This window comes from Sceloporus occidentalis, unplaced genomic scaffold, assembly GCF_023333645.1.
Source record: "Sceloporus occidentalis isolate IW3139 unplaced genomic scaffold, rSceOcc1.0.p SCAF_33, whole genome shotgun sequence".
Classification (NCBI taxonomy): domain Eukaryota; kingdom Metazoa; phylum Chordata; class Lepidosauria; order Squamata; family Phrynosomatidae; genus Sceloporus; species Sceloporus occidentalis.
In genome coordinates, this window is record NW_028317013.1 from 9,092,501 (window position 1) to 9,112,760 (window position 20,260).

Below are 20,260 nucleotides of genomic sequence, written 5' to 3' on the forward strand. Positions count from 1 at the left end.
GGGGTCTGCCCCATGGTGGTCTTCCCGGGACCCGGCCCAGGACTTGGGCGGGTTGGACCGCCGGTGCGGCACCCGGGCTGGTCCTCCCGAGGTCCGGGGAGCCCCTGGCGGGACCCTCGGGGGTCTGCCCCATGGTGGTCTTCCCGGGACCCGGCCCGGGACTTGGGCGGGTTGGACCGCCGGTGCGGCACCCGGGCTGGGCACCCCGAGGTCCGGGGAGCCCCTGGCGGGACCCTCGGGGGTCTGCCCCATGGTGGTCTTCCCGGGACCCGGCCCGGGACTTGGGCGGGTTGGACCGCCGGTGCGGCACCCGGGCTGGTCCTCCCGAGGTCCGGGGAGCCCCTGGCGGGACCCTCGGGGGTCTGCCCCATGGTGGTCTTCCCGGGACCCGGCCCGGGACTTGGGCGGGTTGGACCGCCGGTGCGGCACCCGGGCTGGTCCTCCCGAGGTCCGGGGAGCCCCTGGCGGGACCCTCGGGGGTCTGCCCCATGGTGGTCTTCCCGGGACTTGGGCGGGTTGGACCGCCGGTGCGGCACCCGGGCTGGGCACCCCGAGGTCCGGGGAGCCCCTGGCGGGACCCTCGGGGGTCTGCCCCATGGTGGTCTTCCCGGGACCCGGCCCGGGACTTGGGCGGGTTGGACCGCCGGTGCGGCACCCGGGCTGGTCCTCCTGAGGTCCGGGGAGCCCCTGGCGGGACCCTCGGGGGTCTGCCCCATGGTGGTCTTCCCGGGACCCGGCCCGGGACTTGGGCGGGTTGGACCGCCGGTGCTGCACCCGGGCTGGGCACCCCGAGGTCCGGGGAGCCCCTGGCGGGACCCTCGGGGGTCTGCCCCATGGTGGTCTTCCCGGGACCCGGCCCGGGACTTGGGCGGGTTGGACCGCCGGTGCGGCACCCGGGCTGGGCACCCCGAGGTCCGGGGAGCCCCTGGCGGGACCCTCGGGGGTCTGCCCCAAGGTGGTGTTCCCGGGAGACGGCCCGGGACTTGGGCGGGTTGGAACGCCGGTGCGGCACCCGGGCTGGGCACCCCGAGGTCCGGGGAGCCCCTGGCGGGACCCTCGGGGGTCTGCCCCAAGGTGGTGTTCCCGGGAGACGGCCCGGGACTTGGGCGGGTTGGACCGCCGGTGCGGCACCCGGGCCGGGCGTCCCGAGTTCCGTGGAGCCCCGGGCGGGACCTTCGGAGGTCTACCGGCCGGGGACGGGACCTGGCCGGCACCCGGGCTGGGCTTCGCGAGGTCGTTGGGAGCCGGCTCTCTGGAACAAGCAGCAGCTTCCCTATATATCCGGCGGAGGGTGCCTGACGTCCCTGGCGAACCGGGACGGAGTTCCACGTCACCACCGGGAAAATCCGTCAAGGCATGCCAACTTCGATGGAGCGAGGGTCGGATGCGGCCGGCAAATCCGACCTCATTGACTTCCAGGGTTTCTCAAGCAACTTGACCTGCCATAAACGGGGACTTAGAGCAAAACTGCCGGCCGGCGGCGATCAACTTATGCGGCCGGGAACGGGCACTTTGGGCACATCGACATCTACAGGACACCTGAATGGATAAATCTGGATGGAATTTTCTGTCTTTTTACCTAATTTTGTGAGGATTCAGAGGGAAAATGAAAAAAACACAGATTGTTTTTTCTAATTCTTGCTACTTTTTACTAAATTTCTAATTCTAAATTTTCAGCTAATCATCCAACTATGGTATCAAAAGAAAGCTCTATCTCTCCTTGAAAAAACAATATATAGTTTATATGGGTACACTATTCACAGTAAAAGAGAATCATCGCTGAACCGACATAGCGCAAAAATGGCAAAATTTCTCCGGGATTGAAGGGGTTAATTAAAAATGAAACAATGCGTGTTGAGGAAATAGTGAACTGTTTGTAGCCCTTAAGGACTGAAGTTGAGCACTTCTGTTCTAGACTACAATTATGATCAAAGCAGTTAAGCAGGCACATGGACAGGAGAATTGCCAATACAGAGGCAAAAAGTTGTTAAAGTTTAAATGCAGAACCTCAAAATATATACAGAGAAATGCTGTTCCTCCTGGAGTTGTGGCTATTATTATATTTTTCATAAACTAAATAGATGGCTAAGATATGTATTCCACAGCAGCTGCAGTACCAATCCATAATAATATAAAAATTAACCTTTGGCACTTCAGTAGTTGAGTACTCACTTTCCCTTGATGATTAACATAGAAGACTGGCTGAGAGTCATGGGAACTGCCTCGTGCCAGTTCATGTTTAGTAGTAAAAATAGAAATGTGTATTTGCCATTTTTTATATCTTTTTGTGTGTTTAGCAATAAGTGACACCACTGTTTGTGAACTGTATTACAATAAATTAAATACATACATTTAAAATAAGCAGTACTAAAAAAGCAGTATGGTAGATTGTCATATATTTATATCACAACACAGTCAACCATTCAATGAACTATTCCCTAGTATGTATTCTTGCTATAATATAAACTTTTTTTAGACTCTTTCTTTCTGAACATTACAATCATGCCATTACAATTTATGTGGCATTGGAGCGATATGAGACATTAGAAAGCAGCCTTTATTATAAAGACAGTCCACATTATATTGTCAGAAAATGGTTTTCTTACCGTTATTATACTTAGCAATTCTTTACGGTCAATTGATCCATTTCCATCTGCATCATATAGTTTAAAATACCACTTTAATTTCTGATCAATTTTCCCTCGCAAAACCAAATTTATTGCAGCAATAAATTCCAGAAAGTCAATAAATCCATCCTGGAGATCAGAAAAAATACATAAACCACATTTATTTGAAATGGTGTATAATAATTTTAGATTTTTGTGTACATTGAACTGAAATAAACATACAGCGGAGACATACTATCAGTTCCTTCACAAACATAACTAATTGGTGATGCCAATAAATAAGTTACACTCATTTTATTTTACAGGAACAAAACATGCAATTTCACTTTCTGCAGAATGCCTGCAATGGCTATGTTTTTTCTAAAATAAATCATTATTTAACTTTTTATGCTATAGTACAGACCTGAGCAGCCTTAAACAATTCAAAGAACAGAATATCAAGAGAACCACTAGGATCTCACTGAGCAAACAGACAGAACAAAACTAACAAAAACTTTCCAAATTAAAAAAATAATTTTGTTCAGGAGAAGTGGTACTTTTTAAAAATCATAGAAATTCATAAAACATAATAATTATTAGTGATAATAGATTAAAAAATACTTCCAGATAGTGAAGCATGATACATCTCTCCAGAGTCCAGTGCTATATGCCACTCCAGCCGTCGTTTAGCTGATCTTCAGCTTGTGTGCAACTACTCTCCCTTGGAAACCCATTTCATGAAGATGCTGCCAATGTTTATGTCTATGAAGTTCGCATATACCTTTATATGTTTATATACCTGTTAACAATGAGTGTGGCTGATCTTCATACATATCAGAATGTCTGGATGTCTATTATAGCGAGTCCGCAAAGACACATCCTGTAGCACATTCTGCCCTTAATATACTTAGACCAATCCATTGTAAATATACAATCCAAGCTCCATGCCCTCCGAGCTGCCAAAAAAACGAGTGTCTCAGTATCCACACCAGTACGCCATCCTTCCCTAAAAGAAAAACATAAACCGTGCAAACCTGACATGTTTTAACACAGGTGGCCAAATGTAACCTTTAAAACAACTGGAGCACCAACTCCCAATCTGAAGTATCATCCCATCATGCAAACTCCAACACGCTGCCTCTGTTGCAGGTCCAATACAAATGTATGGGACCAACAATTCCAATCTTGTAACCTCAATTTCCATTGACACTTCTTGAACACTCTCGAAGAGTGGGCATCCCAGCAAATTCAGAAATTGTAACAAAATACCAAGATTTACATCTCAGACTTTACAGGCCTCAGTTAGCATGTTAAGGTTCAAGACGGTACAATTAGAAGAAGCCTGAACAAATATGGTTTGTAAAGTTGCATCTGAACAAACCACAAGACTTCTGGAACAGACAAGACCAAAGTGGGGATGTTTGGCCATAATGCACAGCACCACGTTTGGCAAAAACCAAACCCATCATACCAACTGTCAAGCATGGTGACAGAGGGGTGTTAATTTGGGGGCAGTCCCGCTGACCCTGGCGGCGTTCCCACTGACGTTAGGGCCGTTCCTCCTGACGTAAGAGGCATTGTCAGACACTTGCTGGTGTCTGTATTAGCAGGGTAGAAGGAGCCCAGAATGCAGGACTACTGGAGGTAACAGGAACAGTCCAGAATAGTAGCGATAGGGCACGATAACTAAATCAGGTAGAGGCAGGACGCCAAATAGCGTAATCAGGTCACAGGCAAGGGTCAGGTCCAGGCAGCAATCGGGTAGCGTAATCAGGTCACAGGCAAGGGTCAGGTCCAGGCAGCAATCGGGTAGCGTAATCAGGTCACAGGCAAGGGTCAGGTAACGGCTCAAATCAGGATACAAATAGGTAGAGGAGCACAGTACTGGGGACGCTGTGTAGGGCACAGAGCGTCTCAGAATATCTGAGCGCTGACATAAAGGAGCTTGAGGGTTTTATAGAGATCCCAGACGTGGCGTCTGACGTCACGTCTAGATCTCCACCCACTGTTCCGCCCCCAACCACCTCTTCCCTGTGAGATGGCACAAGAGGTGCCGCCCCTCCAGGGGAAGCCCCTACCCCCACTCCTCCCCCTCCCTCCTGCACACCGTTAGCAGGAGGAGAGGAACTAGGGGCGGCGTGCTGGAGCACCGCCCCCTCCATGGGCCCCCTCTGGGGGCGATCAGGTTTGGGGCGATCAGGGTGGTTACGGTGGAAAGCACAGAGTTTGGCAGGAGCATGGATATTACTTATAGGTTCCCAGGAACGATCCATCGTCCCATAGCCCTTCCAATGTATTAGATATTCCAAATGGCCATTCTTTACACGGGAATCGAGGATGTGCTGAACCTCGTATTCATTCTCCCCTGCAATCTCTATCGGAGGTGGAGGAGGAGGATCTGACGAGGGTCTCCAAGGTTTCACAAGGGAAATATGGAAAACCGGATGGATACGGTATTTATTGGGTAGCTGGAGACGGACTGCAGCAGAACCAACCATCTCAAGGACAGAAAAGGGACCAATAAAACGAGGACCGAGTTTCTTCGATGGACAGGATAGACGAAGATGTGTAGTGGAGAGCCATACTTTATCTCCTTTTTGGTAGCACGGGGTTGGAGAACGGAGACGATCGGCATAGGTCTTGTATGTCTCTTGGGCCTTAAGGATGTTGGTTCGTGTGGTATTGAAGGACCGGATGAGATGCTGAAGTCTGGTTGCAGCCTCGGGCACTGCATCGGAAGTAGGGGTGGCTGGCAAGGAAGCAGGGTGATACCCAAAGTTAGCGAAAAATGGAGAACAGCCAATAGTCCTTTGGGTTTGATTATTATAGGCGTATTCCGCTGTAGGCAACAATTGGACCCAGTCATCTTGTAGCAACGTAGATATTGTTCGAGTATTTGATTAACTCGCTCAGTTTGCCCGTTGCTCTGCGGATGAAAGGAGGAGGAATAGTTGGGCTGTATTTGTAGTCCTTTACAGAAGGCACGCCAGAAGCGAGAGGTGAACTGTGTTCCACGGTCAGTTGTGATTGAGCGGGGTAAGCCATGAAGATGGAAGATCTCTTTGAGGAATAAGGTGGCTGTCTCAGAGGAGTTGGGTAGACCCTTGGCTGGTAAGAAGTGGGCCATCTTAGTGAACCGATCCACTACTACCAAGATGGTTGTATACCCATGTGAATCAGGTAAGTCTACAATAAAATCCATTGAAATATCAGTCCATGGTCGTTCAGGTACTGGTAGAGGTTGAAGGAGTCCGGCAGGTCGTTGGCGTGAGGTCTTGGAGGTGGCACACACTTGGCAAACTGAAACAAAGGCGATGATCTCTTTACGCATAGCCGGCCACCAAAAGAGACGTTGGATTAACTCCACCATTTTACGTGAACCTCCATGTCCTGCAGCCAAAGTAGAGTGGTGAAGACGGATTACCTCCTGACGTACAGGAGGAGGCACAAAAATCTTGTCACGGAAGTAAAGCAACCCCTCTTTGCGTGTACATAAACGAGGGGCAGTAAATCTCTCAGAGGTGCTATGATAACGAAGTCTCTCTTTCTTATCCGTACCAAATTGTAGGCCCCACGCAGGTCAAGCTTGGTATAAATATGGGCAGAGCTAAGACGATCCAAAAGTTCAGGTATCAATGGCAAAGGATAGCGGTTCTTTATTGTAATATCATTAAGAGCGCGATAATCTATACAAGGACGCAGACCTTTTTTTTCCCACAAAGAACATCCCTGCACCGGCTGGAGAAGTAGATGGTCTTATAAACCCTTTATTAAGAGCATCATCAATATAGTCTTTCAAAATTCTGAGTTCAGGACCCGAGAGAGGATAAATGCGTCCATACGGAATAGGTGCACCAGGGAGCAAGTCAATAGGACAGTCGTAACTGCGATGAGGCGGGAGCTTGTCTGCACCTTTCTTTTCAAACACATCGGCAAAAGTGTGGTAAGCGCTAGGAATACCCGGCGTAATCTTATTGACAGGTTGTGACTCTAGAGGAAGCAACTGTCCATGTGGAGAAGCGGGTCGACACAAACAAGTAGTTCTGCAATGGATGGAGGAGAAGGAGAGTGTTCCCTTCTCCCAATTTATACAGGGGTTATGCAGTCTTAACCAAGGTAAACCGAGGATAACAGGAAACATGGGGGACTGGACTAAATCAAATTGAAGAAGTTCGTGATGGCGGGTTCCAAGGAGAAGATCAAGGTGAGTGGTTTCTTGGGTAACTGGACCGGAGGCCAGAGGATTACCATCAACCAGGTGAATAACAAGAGCTCTAGACTTGGTGAGACAAGGTATCCGATGCGCAGAAGCAAATGCAGAATCCATGAAGTTCCCGCTGGCACCGGAGTCCACCATGGCCGATGTGGTGACGGAGCCCTCAGTCCACTGTAGAATGAGACAGACGGATAAGTGAGGAGCAGAACGAAACATAGTGGGTCTCTCTGCGGTGTGCATCGTAAACAGCTTACCTCCGTTCTTAGAGGGTCTCACTGGGCACTCGCGGAGCATATGGCCTGCCTTGCCGCAGTAAAGGCAGAGATTCAATGTCCTTCTTCTGGAGTGCTCCACAGCAGAGAGTGGTCCCCGAAAGATGCCTATTTGCATAGGTTCCTCTGTGGGGGGTGTGAAGGTCTGAGGGGATCGGACAACAGCTGGAGCCGGAGCAGGAGCCTGGTAGAGCCGACGCCTAGGAGGGCTGGATCCCAAGGTACGTTCATGTCTACGCTCACGTAAGCGACGATCTATCTGGATAACCAAGTCCACAAGTACCTCCAGGGAGGTAGGAATGCCAACGCGTGCCAGTTCATCTTTCAGAGGGTCTGAAAGACCTAGACGGAACTGATCGAGGAGGGCAACCTCATTCCACATGGATTCAACAGCAGCTTGACGGAAGTCCGTAACATACTCCTCCACTGGTCGCCTACCTTGCCTGAGGTGGCGCAGTGTGTTCTGGGCAGTAGCTGCTCTTAGGGGATCATCATAGATCTTGGTTAAAGCTGACTGGAATGTGGACCAGGAATCAAGGACCGAGTCATTAGTACGAAGAAGGTGATGAGCCCACTGCTGAGGTTCACCTGTTAGTAGTGTTATTACTGTGTGTACTTTCGCACGGTCAGAGGCAAAGGTGCGAGGCTTGAGTGTAAACATCACTTGGCAGGCAGTAAGAAAAGTCCGGAATTGGGACCTCTCCCCGGAAAACTTGTCAGGCATCGCGATATGAGGTTCGGGATCCATAGCCCCTGCCTGAGCAAAAGCATTGGACGGATCCAGAGCCGATGGTGCAGAGCATCCGGATCGAAGTTCCTGTAGCTGATACCGGAGATCAGCCACTTCTGCCTGGAGTTCCCCCACAGTGCGATTAAGGGTGGTTAGTTGGTGGGCCATAGATGTAATGGCCTCTGGAAGCCCCGCGGACTCCATGTATGGCTCAGATATTATGTCAAACACTTGCTGGTGTCTGTATTAGCAGGGTAGAAGGAGCCCAGAATGCAGGACTACTGGAGGTAACAGGAACAGTCCAGAATAGTAGAGATAGGGCACGATAACTAAATCAGGTAGAGGCAGGACGCCAAATAGCGTAATCAGGTCACAGGCAAGGGTCTGGTCCAGGCAGCAATCAAATAGCGTAATCAGGTCACAGGCAAGGGTCAGGTCCAGGCAGCAATCGGGTAGCGTAATCAGGTCACAGGCAAGGGTCAGGTCCAGGCAGCAATCGGGTAGCGTAATCAGGTCACAGGCAAGGGTCAGGTAACGGCTCAAATCAGGATACAAATAGGTAGAGGAGCACAGTACTGGGGACGCTGTGTAGGGCACAGAGCGTCTCAGAATATCTGAGCGCCGACATAAGGGAGCTTGAGGGTTTTATAGAGATCCCAGACGTGGCGTCTGACGTCACGTCTAGATCTCCACCCACTGTTCCGCCCCCAACCACCTCTTCCCTGTGAGACGGCACAAGAGGTGCCGCCCCTCCAGGGGAAGCCCCTACCCCCACTCCTCCCCCTCCCTCCTGCACACCGTTAGCAGGAGGAGAGGAACTAGGGGTGGTGTGCTGGAGCACCGCCCCCTCCATGGGGACCCTAATAGCGTCGCCGGCATGTTCCCCGAACACATCGCCCGAGACGGCGGCAGGGACTGGGAACCTGCCGCGAGCAGACGCGGTCTGCCACGGGAGGTAAGTCCCGGACCTTGAACGGCACATACCGTCCGGCGTACGGTACGTGCCTTACAGGCATCCCCGCTGACGTCTGCTGGAAACACCCCTATTTCAAGGGAAAATGGGCGGGGCGTGTCAAAACGCTTCACCCGGCAATCTCCGGGTCAAACCCGGAGAGTTCCCAGGTATGGTGATACACCAGTAAGTACCTAACAGTTAGACCTAGGAACTGGGAACTTCCAAACTACCCAGAGCCCTCCCTCTTTGCGGTAGGGCTATCCATGTGAGGGGCATGGGCTAGCCACATATTTGGGTAGGGATAGCTGCATATTTGGGTTGGCTAGTCCATAACACATTAAATTTGTATGAGGGTGGGAGGGTAATAGGTCAGCGAGTGGGCATGCCTAAATGCCGCTCCATATATTTATCCCCATCGCTGGAAGAAGTTGGAGACTTTGCTGATCTCCATACTCCAGGCATCGGCTGTTTTGATTACCCGCTCTCGCTACTGACCCTGGCTAGTCTCTTGGATTATGATATTGGATCACGATATATATATATATATATATATATATATATATATTTTACTTATAAAGGTGTTTTGCTTCATACTTTCTGTCTGTGTCTGGTTCCTGGTTCTTAACACATTCAATCTCTCTCTTTACGTCTCCCTAACTTCTCCCAACCACTTTGGTGTCCCTCTTTTCCAGGCAGCTACGTTTCTTCTTTTACATCTACATAGTCTTCTTTCTTTGTCCACTGCTCCACAAAAGTCTTCTTTCTTCGTCAGCTTTTTCCAGTGAACTTCCACAAAAGCGAGGAGCCTAGGGGCACATCCTCTCTCCCTGAACAAGGTAGAGGCTGTACCCATTCTTTTGTGGAAGTCCACAGAGAGGCCAGAATAATGCAGATACATTTGCGGCGGAAGAGAGGTGCAGGAACACTTCTCTTCGCGAATCTGTCTTCATTATTCTGGACTCCCTCTGCAATTTCTTTGGCCGGATGGGCACAAATTACCACAGATGCGCTACAAAATCTTGTGTAAAGCCTTCCCAGAATAGTGGAGGCCAACTCTGTATCAACTCTGTATCAATGCCCATGGTTTTGGACTCGGTCACAAAGGGTAAAAAAACAAACAAAAAGCAGCCGTTAAGAGGTTAACAGCACTGTTATTTTGTGTCTGTCAGTGAGGAGCCAGCTATTATTATTATTATCTTTTATTTATATAGCGCCAACAATTTACGCAGCGCTTAATACAATACATAAATTCAAGGGGTATGACAAGACGAGAATTGAAGAAATCTCACCTTTGACTTATACGGCTAAATCCATTTTCCTTTTTGAGGTACAAACCTATCATGGCTTTTTGTAGCACACTTGTGTCTGAAAGTATGTTAATTACATTTTACAAAAGCAGAGTCCATATTTAATGTTTAAATTATTAATAATTGTTATTAAAATGCTGTTCCTGTTTTATTCATATAGAGCCAACATTTGCAATAGACATATACAGAATTGGTAGGTTTCAGCTTTGCATTATATTTTTAACAGTAAATGAGTCTATAATATTGAAAAAAAAAGTTTAACACTAGGAGCAAGGTCTTGTGTGCTCAAGGGGCCGTTAGGCACATTATTTTAGTTTTTGTTTCCCATATATAATACAGTGAAATGCATATATTATATAGTGAAACCCATATATGCATTTCACTATATGATATATGCATTTCACTATAAAATAGATTTGTTTTAGTATATGATATATGCATTTTAGTCTATGATATATGTGTTTCAGTATATGATATATCATAGACCAAAACGCATATATTTTATAGTGAAATGCATTTGTAATATAGGGAAACGCATATATCATATACTGAAACAAATATATTTTATAGTGAAATGCCTATAGTGAAAACCATATATCATATACTGAAACGCATATATCATATACTGAAAAGCATATCCTCACAGTGCATGCACAACTTTGTAAAACTTTAGCAGAAGTTAATCTTGGAGGTTCCAAACTGCTCTACAAGAGTGACAAAGATATTAAGTCTCTTTATAACATCGGACTAGTTATATCTTTTGACATCTTCACTATTTAACAGATTTAACAATCTTGGCATACTAACAAAAACATTCTGCATACTTAAATTGTTTTTTCCTAAAAGTGTGGCCAATAAAGTGATATTTACTGCATATATTGTGTAGATATAACATGTAAACATCAAGAACACACATTCGGTACACATTAATATAAAATATATTAAGGCACACAAAAAGAGAAAAAACATAACTTATTGGTTCTTCATAAATCATTTTCTAAAACATGTTAAATATTTACTTACCTTGTTCATATCAAATGTGCAGAATACTTGTTCAATATATTGATTTGCCTCTGGATTCATTCCTTGCAGGCCAAGTAATCCTTTAAATTCATGGAGACTGAGCTGTCCAGATGGACATTCTTTCATAAATTTCCTGTACCAATGATGTATCTCCAGTGCATTAATATCATCTGCTGATGAGTTAGACGAACCCATATTGTTTATATAAGTCAAAGTAGAAGTATAAATCCCATATGCAACGAGGCAAAAAATCCTTCACTTTCCACAAGGTTTCCCAAAACAAGATCCTTCTAAACCTCTTAAAGCTTGTTACAGTGAAAGACTATAAAGTGTAAAAATAGAAGCTTGGTAAGATTAGGTGCAAAGTCAAGTGGGTAAACATGTCTGTGCGTGAGATGATTGTTTACTTTTGCTTTGCTCATTCAGGGTAAAATGGAAATTATATCACATATTTCTTATTTCTTTTTACAACAAAATACCTCAGTGATTTTCCATAAGCATATACCTCTATATTACATAAAATACACAAGCCATTGTACTGAAAATAACTGCACACACATTTATAGTTGAGGAGCACAACATTTGCAAGTGAGCCCTAATTATTTCCTTGCACTACCCTATTCCTGTATCCAGATCCTTTGGAGTATCTAATAAACAAAAAACTGCCCCTCGAGTCACCCACAGTGTTAGACACATTTTTAATCTCGTAGATGCCACACATCGCAAAGAGGACCGCAGGGCAAACAACTACAGTGATTGCAAGAGCACAAGAAGCCTCTTCAATAGAATGTTCTATATATTAATTAAAGCAGTTTACATATACCGGACCACTCAAGGAATATACACTCGATTGAGAAACCCACCACCCAATTTAGCGCTAATAAATACAAGTAGGGTAGCAATATGTTTGACACTTAGTTGGACAGTGCTTAAAATTAAATTAAAAGTACAAATACTGTAGGCGACCCTAGCAGGTTTTCCACGTAAAATCACTCATACATAAATAGAACTGGACTTAATAGCCTGGCCCATTAGGGCTGTTCTGTGTAGGAGAAACAACCATACTCACTAAAGTAATAATGTGAGAATCATTGTAAAGAGCTTATGAGAAGGAAGATGTAGAAATGTTGTGGACAATTCTAGAAGAGGCAAATGAGAGTATAATTCTATAATAATAAGGTAAGATTCATGGGAAGCTATAAAGGAATAATACATTTTACTATTCACTGAAATGACCATACACAACTTAGAACCCAAAAAATGTTGTGTCCATGTATCCCAAGGGGTAACAGGTAATCTCCTGGGTGCCTCCTGGTATAAACAAATGGACTCGGCAGTCACCCAAGGATTATTCAAAAGAAATGTTAGAGCTCATGGTATTTGTTGAGCCCTTTTGGGTAGAAGGCCTCCGGCCTGCTGATCCACGCTGTCTCTTTTACCAGCTGGTCCCTATAACTTCTGTGTCTGGGAGGTTGTACTTGATTTATGATCTGGAATCTCACCTAGGTGACTACAAATTCATATTCCTTTTAAGTCAAGGATTCCAAGAGCCAAGGCTGCCTTAATAATAGATTTTTGTTTACGTGTGAGTCTATGTATTGGGTTCTGTGAAGTAGGAATTTAGTTCTCCCAGACTGATGGCTGTATTAAGGTCTTAGATGTGTGATAATTCCTGCCATTAATCCTGCCTTGTCCGCAGTCTTAATTATTATGCTAGTGTAATTTCTCAAATTATTCACAACCAAGCATTCCAATGTGGTCAAATTACTTTGTGTATATCTAATCTCTTACTAGAACATGGTTCTGTCAAATTACTATTTAACTAAACATACAGTCATGTGAAGAAGAAAGTACACCCTCTTTGAATTCTATGGTTTCACATATTAGGACATATTGTATTTGCTTGATTATAAGACAACCCCCCAAAATTCAAATATAAGAGCATTTGCTCTGAAAAAAATTTGTCTTATAATCAAGCAAATATGGTAACAACATAATAATCATCTATTCCTTAGCAGGTAGATACAACCAAAGATGAACAACAACACATGACACATTTCCCTGTGTCATGATTTATTCAACAAAAATAAAGCCAAAATTGAGAAGGATCCCGTGGAGCAAAGTAGGTCTGATGCGGGTAAATCAGGCAGAACTGACAAAAGCCACCAAGGTCAGACAGGCCAAGTCAGAAACAGGAGGATACCGAATACTTCAAAATCAGGAGAGAAGGAGCAGGTCAAAAACCAGCCGGGTTGGTAGCAGGAGAACAAGCTAGAAGACAACATCAGGAAACAGGGAGCAAGGTCAAACAGGTTAACAAGATCAAACTAGATACCAAAGAAGGAAAGAGTTCTACACAAGCCCTTATATTATAAAAATGTATTATTTTATTATACAAAGAAATATATAAAAACATACACAATATTTCATAAATTGGACAACAGAGGTCTCTAGGAAACAAATCAGAGCATATGGAGGAACTATGGTTGCATATATATATATAAAGTGACTCATGTGCATATGGACAATAAATCTTATGGCGTTTCAAACAAACATAAGTATTCCAATAATCAATAGAATGTCCATTAAAGTGCTATGGTGCTTACTAATAATAACCTCCACTTCCCCTACGCCGTTCCGGTTCTCCTTTTTCAAGGGGTCGCTATTATTACCTTGTTGTATACATGTATATATACCCCTCCCATAGGAAGTTACGTGCCGAAACCAAATTGGCGCCGATGCCGCGTCTCTGCCCAGCAATTCACTGCCTCGTGTCCGATGTCTCTTCCACAGTGCCCAGGCTTGAGAAAACATTCATCGAGCATGCGCACCTAGGTCGAAGCACCGGGCCGAAGCAGGACCTCTGGGCGGCCATCTCTGCGCCGGCGCACAAGGATTCGGCACGGAACTAATCCTTCATTCTCAACGAATAATCATGCCACAATAACAAATAACCACATGAATAAGGGTTATTCCTAATAAATAAATATAAAGTGCATAAAGTGCTCCGTTATAGGTAATATTATTAAAGTGCATGGATATATGAATTTAAATGTATCCCAATTTATGAAATACACATTTATAAATAGTTAATTGTGCAAAAAATAAATGTCAATATGAGTAATCTATTGGTTATTTGTTATTGTGGCATGATTATTCATTGAGAATGAAGGATTAGTTCCGTGCCGAATCCTAGTGCCCAGAGGTCCTGCTTCGGCCCGGTGCTTCGACCTAGGTGCTCATGCTCGATGAATGTTTTCTCGAGCCTGCGCACTGTGGAAGAGACATCGGACACGAGGCAGTGAATTGCTGTACGGAGACGCGGCATCGGCGCCAATTTGGTTTCAGCACGTAACTTCCTATGGGAGGGGTATATATACATGTATACAACAAGGTAATAATAGCGACCCCTTGAAAAAGGAGAACCGGAACGGCGTAGGGGAAGTGGAGGTTATTATGGGTAAGCACCATAGCACTTTAATGGACATTCTATTGATTATTGGATTACTTATGTTTGTTTGAAACGCCATAAGAACATTATACATTATAGAATTAATAGGTGCACTCCATAGAGAGCAATTGATAGCATTATTGAAGAGATTAAGCACCTTATTCTTGATTTATTGTCCATATGCACATGAGTCACTTTATATATATATATATGCAACCATAGTTCCTCCATATGCTCTGATTTGTTTCCTAGAGACCTCTGTTGTCCAACTTATGAAATATTGTGTATGTTTTTATATATTTCTTTGTATAATTAAATAATACATTTTTTATAATATAAGGGATTGTGTAGAACTCTTTCCTTCTTTGGTATACAATTTGATAGGAGTTTCCCTATTTTGAAAATGATCCTTATATACACCAGAGTATCTATGACATGATGCTATATATGGAAGGTGTGGTAGGATTCTTTTGTGTTATAAAGATCAAACTAGAGCAGCAATACAATATACGCCTTACACCAACCAAGGGTAAAGTATCAGTGAAGGTTCCATGTTTAAATAGTCAGCAGGGGTCGAGAACGAGGCACAGATGGTCAGGCAGGGTCATCCGAGGTCTCTATTCCTTCTGGCGGGGATAGAGGCCGTCGGAGCAGCTTGCTGAGAGCGGGACTTCGTGGGACGCGAAGCCAGGTAAGTCCTAACACAATACCTAACACAATACCAGAAGCAATCAATCAGATTCCAAACTCTCCACCATGGCCAAGACCAAAGAGCTTTCCAAGGATGTCAGGGACAAGATTGTAGACCTACACAAGGGTGGGATGCGCTACAAGACCATCACAAAGCAGCTTGGTGAGAAGGTAACAACAGTTGGTGCGATTATTCGCAAATGGAAGGAACACAAACAATATCCCTAGGTCTGTGGCTCCATGCAAGATCTCACCTTGTGGAGTTTCAAAGATCATGAGAACTGTGAGGAATCAGCCCAGAACTACACAGGAGAATCTTGTCAAGGCAGCTAGGACCATAGTCACCAAGAAAAGAATTGGTAAAACACTACCCCGTGAAGTACTGAAATCCTGCAGTGCCCGCAAGGTCCTCCTGCTCAAGAAAGCAAATGTACAGGCCTGTCTGAAGTTTGAGAATAAACATCTGAATGATTCAGAGGAGAACTGGGTGAAAGTGTTGTGGTCAGATGAGACCAAAAATTAGCTATTTGGCATCAACTCAACGTGTTTGGAGGAGAAGGAATGCTGCCTATGACCCCAAGAACACCATCCCCACCGTCAAACATGGAAGCATTATACTTTGGGGGACAGGACAATGTCATCACATCAAAGGGACGATATTGGGTGAGAACCTCCTTCCCTCCGCCAGGGCATTGAAAATTGGTTGTGGATGGGTATTCCAGCATGACAATGACCAAAAACACACGACCAAGGCAACAAAGGAGGTCCTAGAGTAGCCTAGCCAGTCTCCAGACCATAATTCTGGATTTTTTTGTTGTTATTCTGTCTCTCACTGTTCAAATAAACCTACCATTAAAATTATAGACTGATCATGTCTTTGTCAGTGGGCAAACGTACAAAATCAGCAGGGGATCCAATATTTTTTTTCCTTCACTGTAGATAGATTCCTGCACTCATTGAATGTGATGGGAATGGTGTGAGAATAGACAGGACACATGTTTATGGTACATAACCATAAGGAGTGGAAATGTAAGAAATCCATATTTTCTTTGTTCTCTCTGCAAATACTCACATTAGGTCTAGAGCCTAGAGTGAAACATGAGTGCTAGAACCTGACACAACTGTTAGAGGGTCTTCTTTGAAATGTTACATGAATGGTCTAATACAGGCATGTCCGAACTTTTTTCGAAGAGTGCCAGATTTGATGAAGTAAACATGTGCGAGGGCCGACCATTTTGCCTGACGTTCTTTGAACCATTAAAATTAAATGCAAATTAACTATTTTATGCAAAGTTTATTGAAAACGGCATACTTTTCATTTTGTGACTTGGATGGCAAATCTAAACAGGTGTTAAATCACTCTGCCTTTAATATAAAAAAAACAGATCTCTATTTGGGCAACTTATCTGTGGGGCCATATCAGTCCGGAACGCAGGCCGCAATTGGCCCTCGGGCCGGACTTTGGACATGCCTGTTCTAATAGGACTATGGATATTCAAATACTGCCCACATATGGTAAAACTATACCCTAACTGATAATGTAAAGCAGTATAAAAAAAACCTTGTGTTTAGAAAGGCAAGGTCTCGTTCTTCTCTATTCTTTTCAATAACACGGAGCCTAGAGTACCAAAGGTCCATCATCCTATTACCATCTGTCTTCAATTAGTGCTGTATGTATACTATTTTGGTCTGACAAATAAACCTACATAGAAACTGTGATTTTGTCCAAACTTTTATTTAATGAATAATGAATGAAATAACTAACACCGATCAATAGCCAATGAGCTAATTTGATCATCCACTAATGCTATAACAAAAACCTTACATTTAACCGCACCAACCACTGTCACTGTCCACTAACAGTACCGTTGCACTACACCTTACTCTATCCTCTAACTGCAACCTAATCCCTAGATTTAAAAACTAAGCTATTTTGTCAATTATCTGAGTGCTATTTTTGAGATAATAAACATTGTTTTACATCTAACTCTTTCCCCTAACTCCAACCTAATCTCTAGATGTAAGCACTAAACTATTTCTTAAATTATTTGAGTGCAAATTTAGAGACAATAAACATTATTTTACACCTTACTCCAACCTAATCTCTAGATGTAAGCACTAAGCTAGTTCATCAATTATTTGAGTGCTAATTTTGAGATTTTTTCTAAAAAGGTAAATGCAGGGAAGGAGGGGAAAAAATTCTAGCAGGGTCAGGGAAATAACAAATACATGCCATGTGTGCAAAGTACAAAAAGAGACTCTAGTGTGCATGAAATGTTACAGGAAAGAAACTCCAAATTCCGTATTCCCATTAAATACAGTATCTCACAAAAGTGAGTACACCCCTTACATTTTTGTAAGTATTTTTGTTATATCTTTTCATGTGACAACACTGAAGAAATGACACTCTGCTCCAATCTAAAGTAGTGAGTGTACAGCCTGTATAACAGTGTAAATTTGTTGTCCCCTCAAAATAACTGAACACACAGCCATTAATGTCTAAACCTTGGCAACAAAAGTGAGTACACGTGGAAATATCCAAATTGTGCCCAAAGTTTCAATATTTTGTATGGCCATCATTATTTTCCAGAACTGCTTTAATCCTCTTGGGCATGGAGTTCACCAGAGCTTCACAGGTTGCCACTGGAGTCCTCTTCCACTCCTCCATGACGACATTACAGAGCTGGTGGATGTTAGAGACCTTGCGCTCCCCCACCTTCCATTTGAGGATGCCCCACAGATGCTCAATAGGGTTTAGGTCTAGGACATGCTTGGCCAGTCCATCACCTTTACCCTCAGCTTCTTTAGCAAGGCAGTGGTCGTCTTGGAGGTGTGTTTGGGGTCGTTATCACATTGGAATACTGCCCTGCGGCCCAGTCTCCGAAGGGAGGGGATCATGCGCTGCTTCAGTATGTCACAGTACATGTTGGCATTCATGGTTCCCTCAATGAACTGTAGCTCCCCAGTGCTGGCAGAACTCATGCAGGCCCAGACCATAACACTCCCAAAACCATGCTTGACTGTAGGCAAGACACACTTGTCTTTGTACTCCTCACCCGGTTGCCGCCAAACACGCTTGACACCATCTGAACCAAATAAGTTTATCTTGGTCTCATCGGACCACGGGACATGGTTCCAGTAATCATCTTTAGAAGAGGCTTCCTTCTGGGATGACTTTGGGGGTCACAATACATATGTGGTATCTATGTGCTCAGGAAGTTATATTGTTTGCACCGTATTTGCTCAATTATAAGACAAGGTTTTTTTTCAGAGCTGGATCGGTCTCTCTGGCAGCCGGTGGAGGTCTGTGCAATGTGCACAGACAACCTCCACTGCTGCCGGCACTTCAGCCTGGGCTTCTATGGTGGAGCACTGGAAGGTCATGTGATGCCGGCGCTCCCTCATAGAAGCCCCGGCAGAAGTATTGGCCAGCAGAAGCGGAGGTCTGCATAGCACAGGCTGCCCCACTAGACACCAGGGAGTCTAAAGCACGGGTCACAAGTAAAGGGATGCTCTGCTCTGGGGGGTTAAGAGTGGCATTGAGAGGGTTAAGAGTGGCATGGGGGGTGTCAATGGTTTTCTGGAGGCAGAGTGGCATATAGGGAGTTAAAAGGCATATCAGGGAGGCAGGGTAGCATATAGGGGGTATAAGGCATATCTGGGGGGAGTGGCAAATAGGTGGTTAAAATGCATGTCAGGGAGGCAGAGTGGCATATAGCAGGTATAAGGCATTTCTGGGGGTAAAGTGGCATATAATGGGGTATATGGCATATCTGGGGGGCAGATATGCATAACTGGGGCAGAGTAGCAAATATATTCAGGCTTTTTCTTTTGAATACACTATCCAATGAAGTGGGGGCCTATTGTGATCCTCTAATGCTTTTATACCACATCCATGTGGTATCTATATGCTCACAACTAGCGCAAGATTATTTGTGTTTTCTTTCTTGTTCCAGGTAGCCTAGAATGCAGCATCCATTCCAAAACCTCCCTAAAATGTGAAAAGGTAGAGGAAAAAACAAAATTCTGTGCTCCTGTTAGATTTATGGTTGCAGCAGCCCACCTAGAAAGGTAATTTGGGTGTCTTTGAAATCTCAATGGGGTGTGCGTTTAGGAAATATATAGAATACATGGGAACTGTATGATATACAAAAGGTTGAGCTACCAAGGTAGTCCTCGACAACCTGGAGCAGGCAACAAGACTAGCAGGCAGGAGGCCAGACTTAGATAATCAGAAAAGACAGAGACAAACAAACAGTTTACAAAGTGGAGTACTGGATAAGTTCAGGAATAGATCTAAAGACAGCCAGGCAACCCAAGGATGATCTAGAAGTAAGGTCAGGTATGCAGCAGTAACCAGTAGACATAATAAGCTGGTAGAGTTCAGGCTATGCAAAATCACATACCAAGCTGAAGGTAAAGTCAGGCAGTCCATAGGTAAAGACAGATACTTATGGGGTAGGAATAGGCAACATTTAGGCAACAAGTGAACATTTTGTCCTCAAAGTTGATGTGTTAGAAGCAGAAAAATGGACTTTGACAAGGGCCAAATTGTGATGGCTAGACAACTTGATCAGAGCATCTCCAAAACTGCAGCTCTTGTGGGATGTTCCTAGTCTGCAGTGGTCAGTACATATCAAAAGCGGTTCAAGGAAGGAAAAGTGGTGAACCGCAATGGGGTCAAGGGCAGCCAAGAATCTGATCAAGATGCTCTTGCAGCAACCTTTTAATTACTGGCGTTAATTTAGATTTGTTCACGTTCCTCTGCATCTTCTGCTTGAGGTGTTTCTGTGCCCATGTTATCAGTTGGTGGGAAAACCGCCTCCCCAAATGTGTCTGACTCTGTTAAGTCCACCCGCCGCTGCCCCTTCAATTTCTGGCTAAAGTACAGTTTGCATTTAGCTTTCCAATAGTCAATAGTACTATGTGTGGTAGTTAGAAAAAAAAAAAGGTTTTTCAGGTTGATTTATTGCTATCTGTCATCAATGGTAACAGAGCTTCCACACAATG

General features: G+C 44.8%; 1 protein-coding gene across 1 annotated transcript in view; it reads right to left on the reverse strand.

The window, feature by feature from the left end:
- The window catches only part of LOC149298404 (guanylyl cyclase-activating protein 3-like), a 31,429-nt gene extending 20,125 nt beyond the window's left edge, over positions 1 to 11,304 (reverse strand). The window contains exons 1-2 of the mRNA XM_089487571.1: positions 11,110 to 11,304; positions 2,607 to 2,756 (exon numbers count right to left, since the gene is read on the reverse strand). Of these exons, the coding sequence (XP_089343697.1) occupies positions 2,607 to 2,756; positions 11,110 to 11,304 (345 nt within the window). The remainder of the gene's footprint in view (positions 1 to 2,606; positions 2,757 to 11,109) is intronic.
- Between the last annotated feature and the right edge of the window lie 8,956 nt (positions 11,305 to 20,260).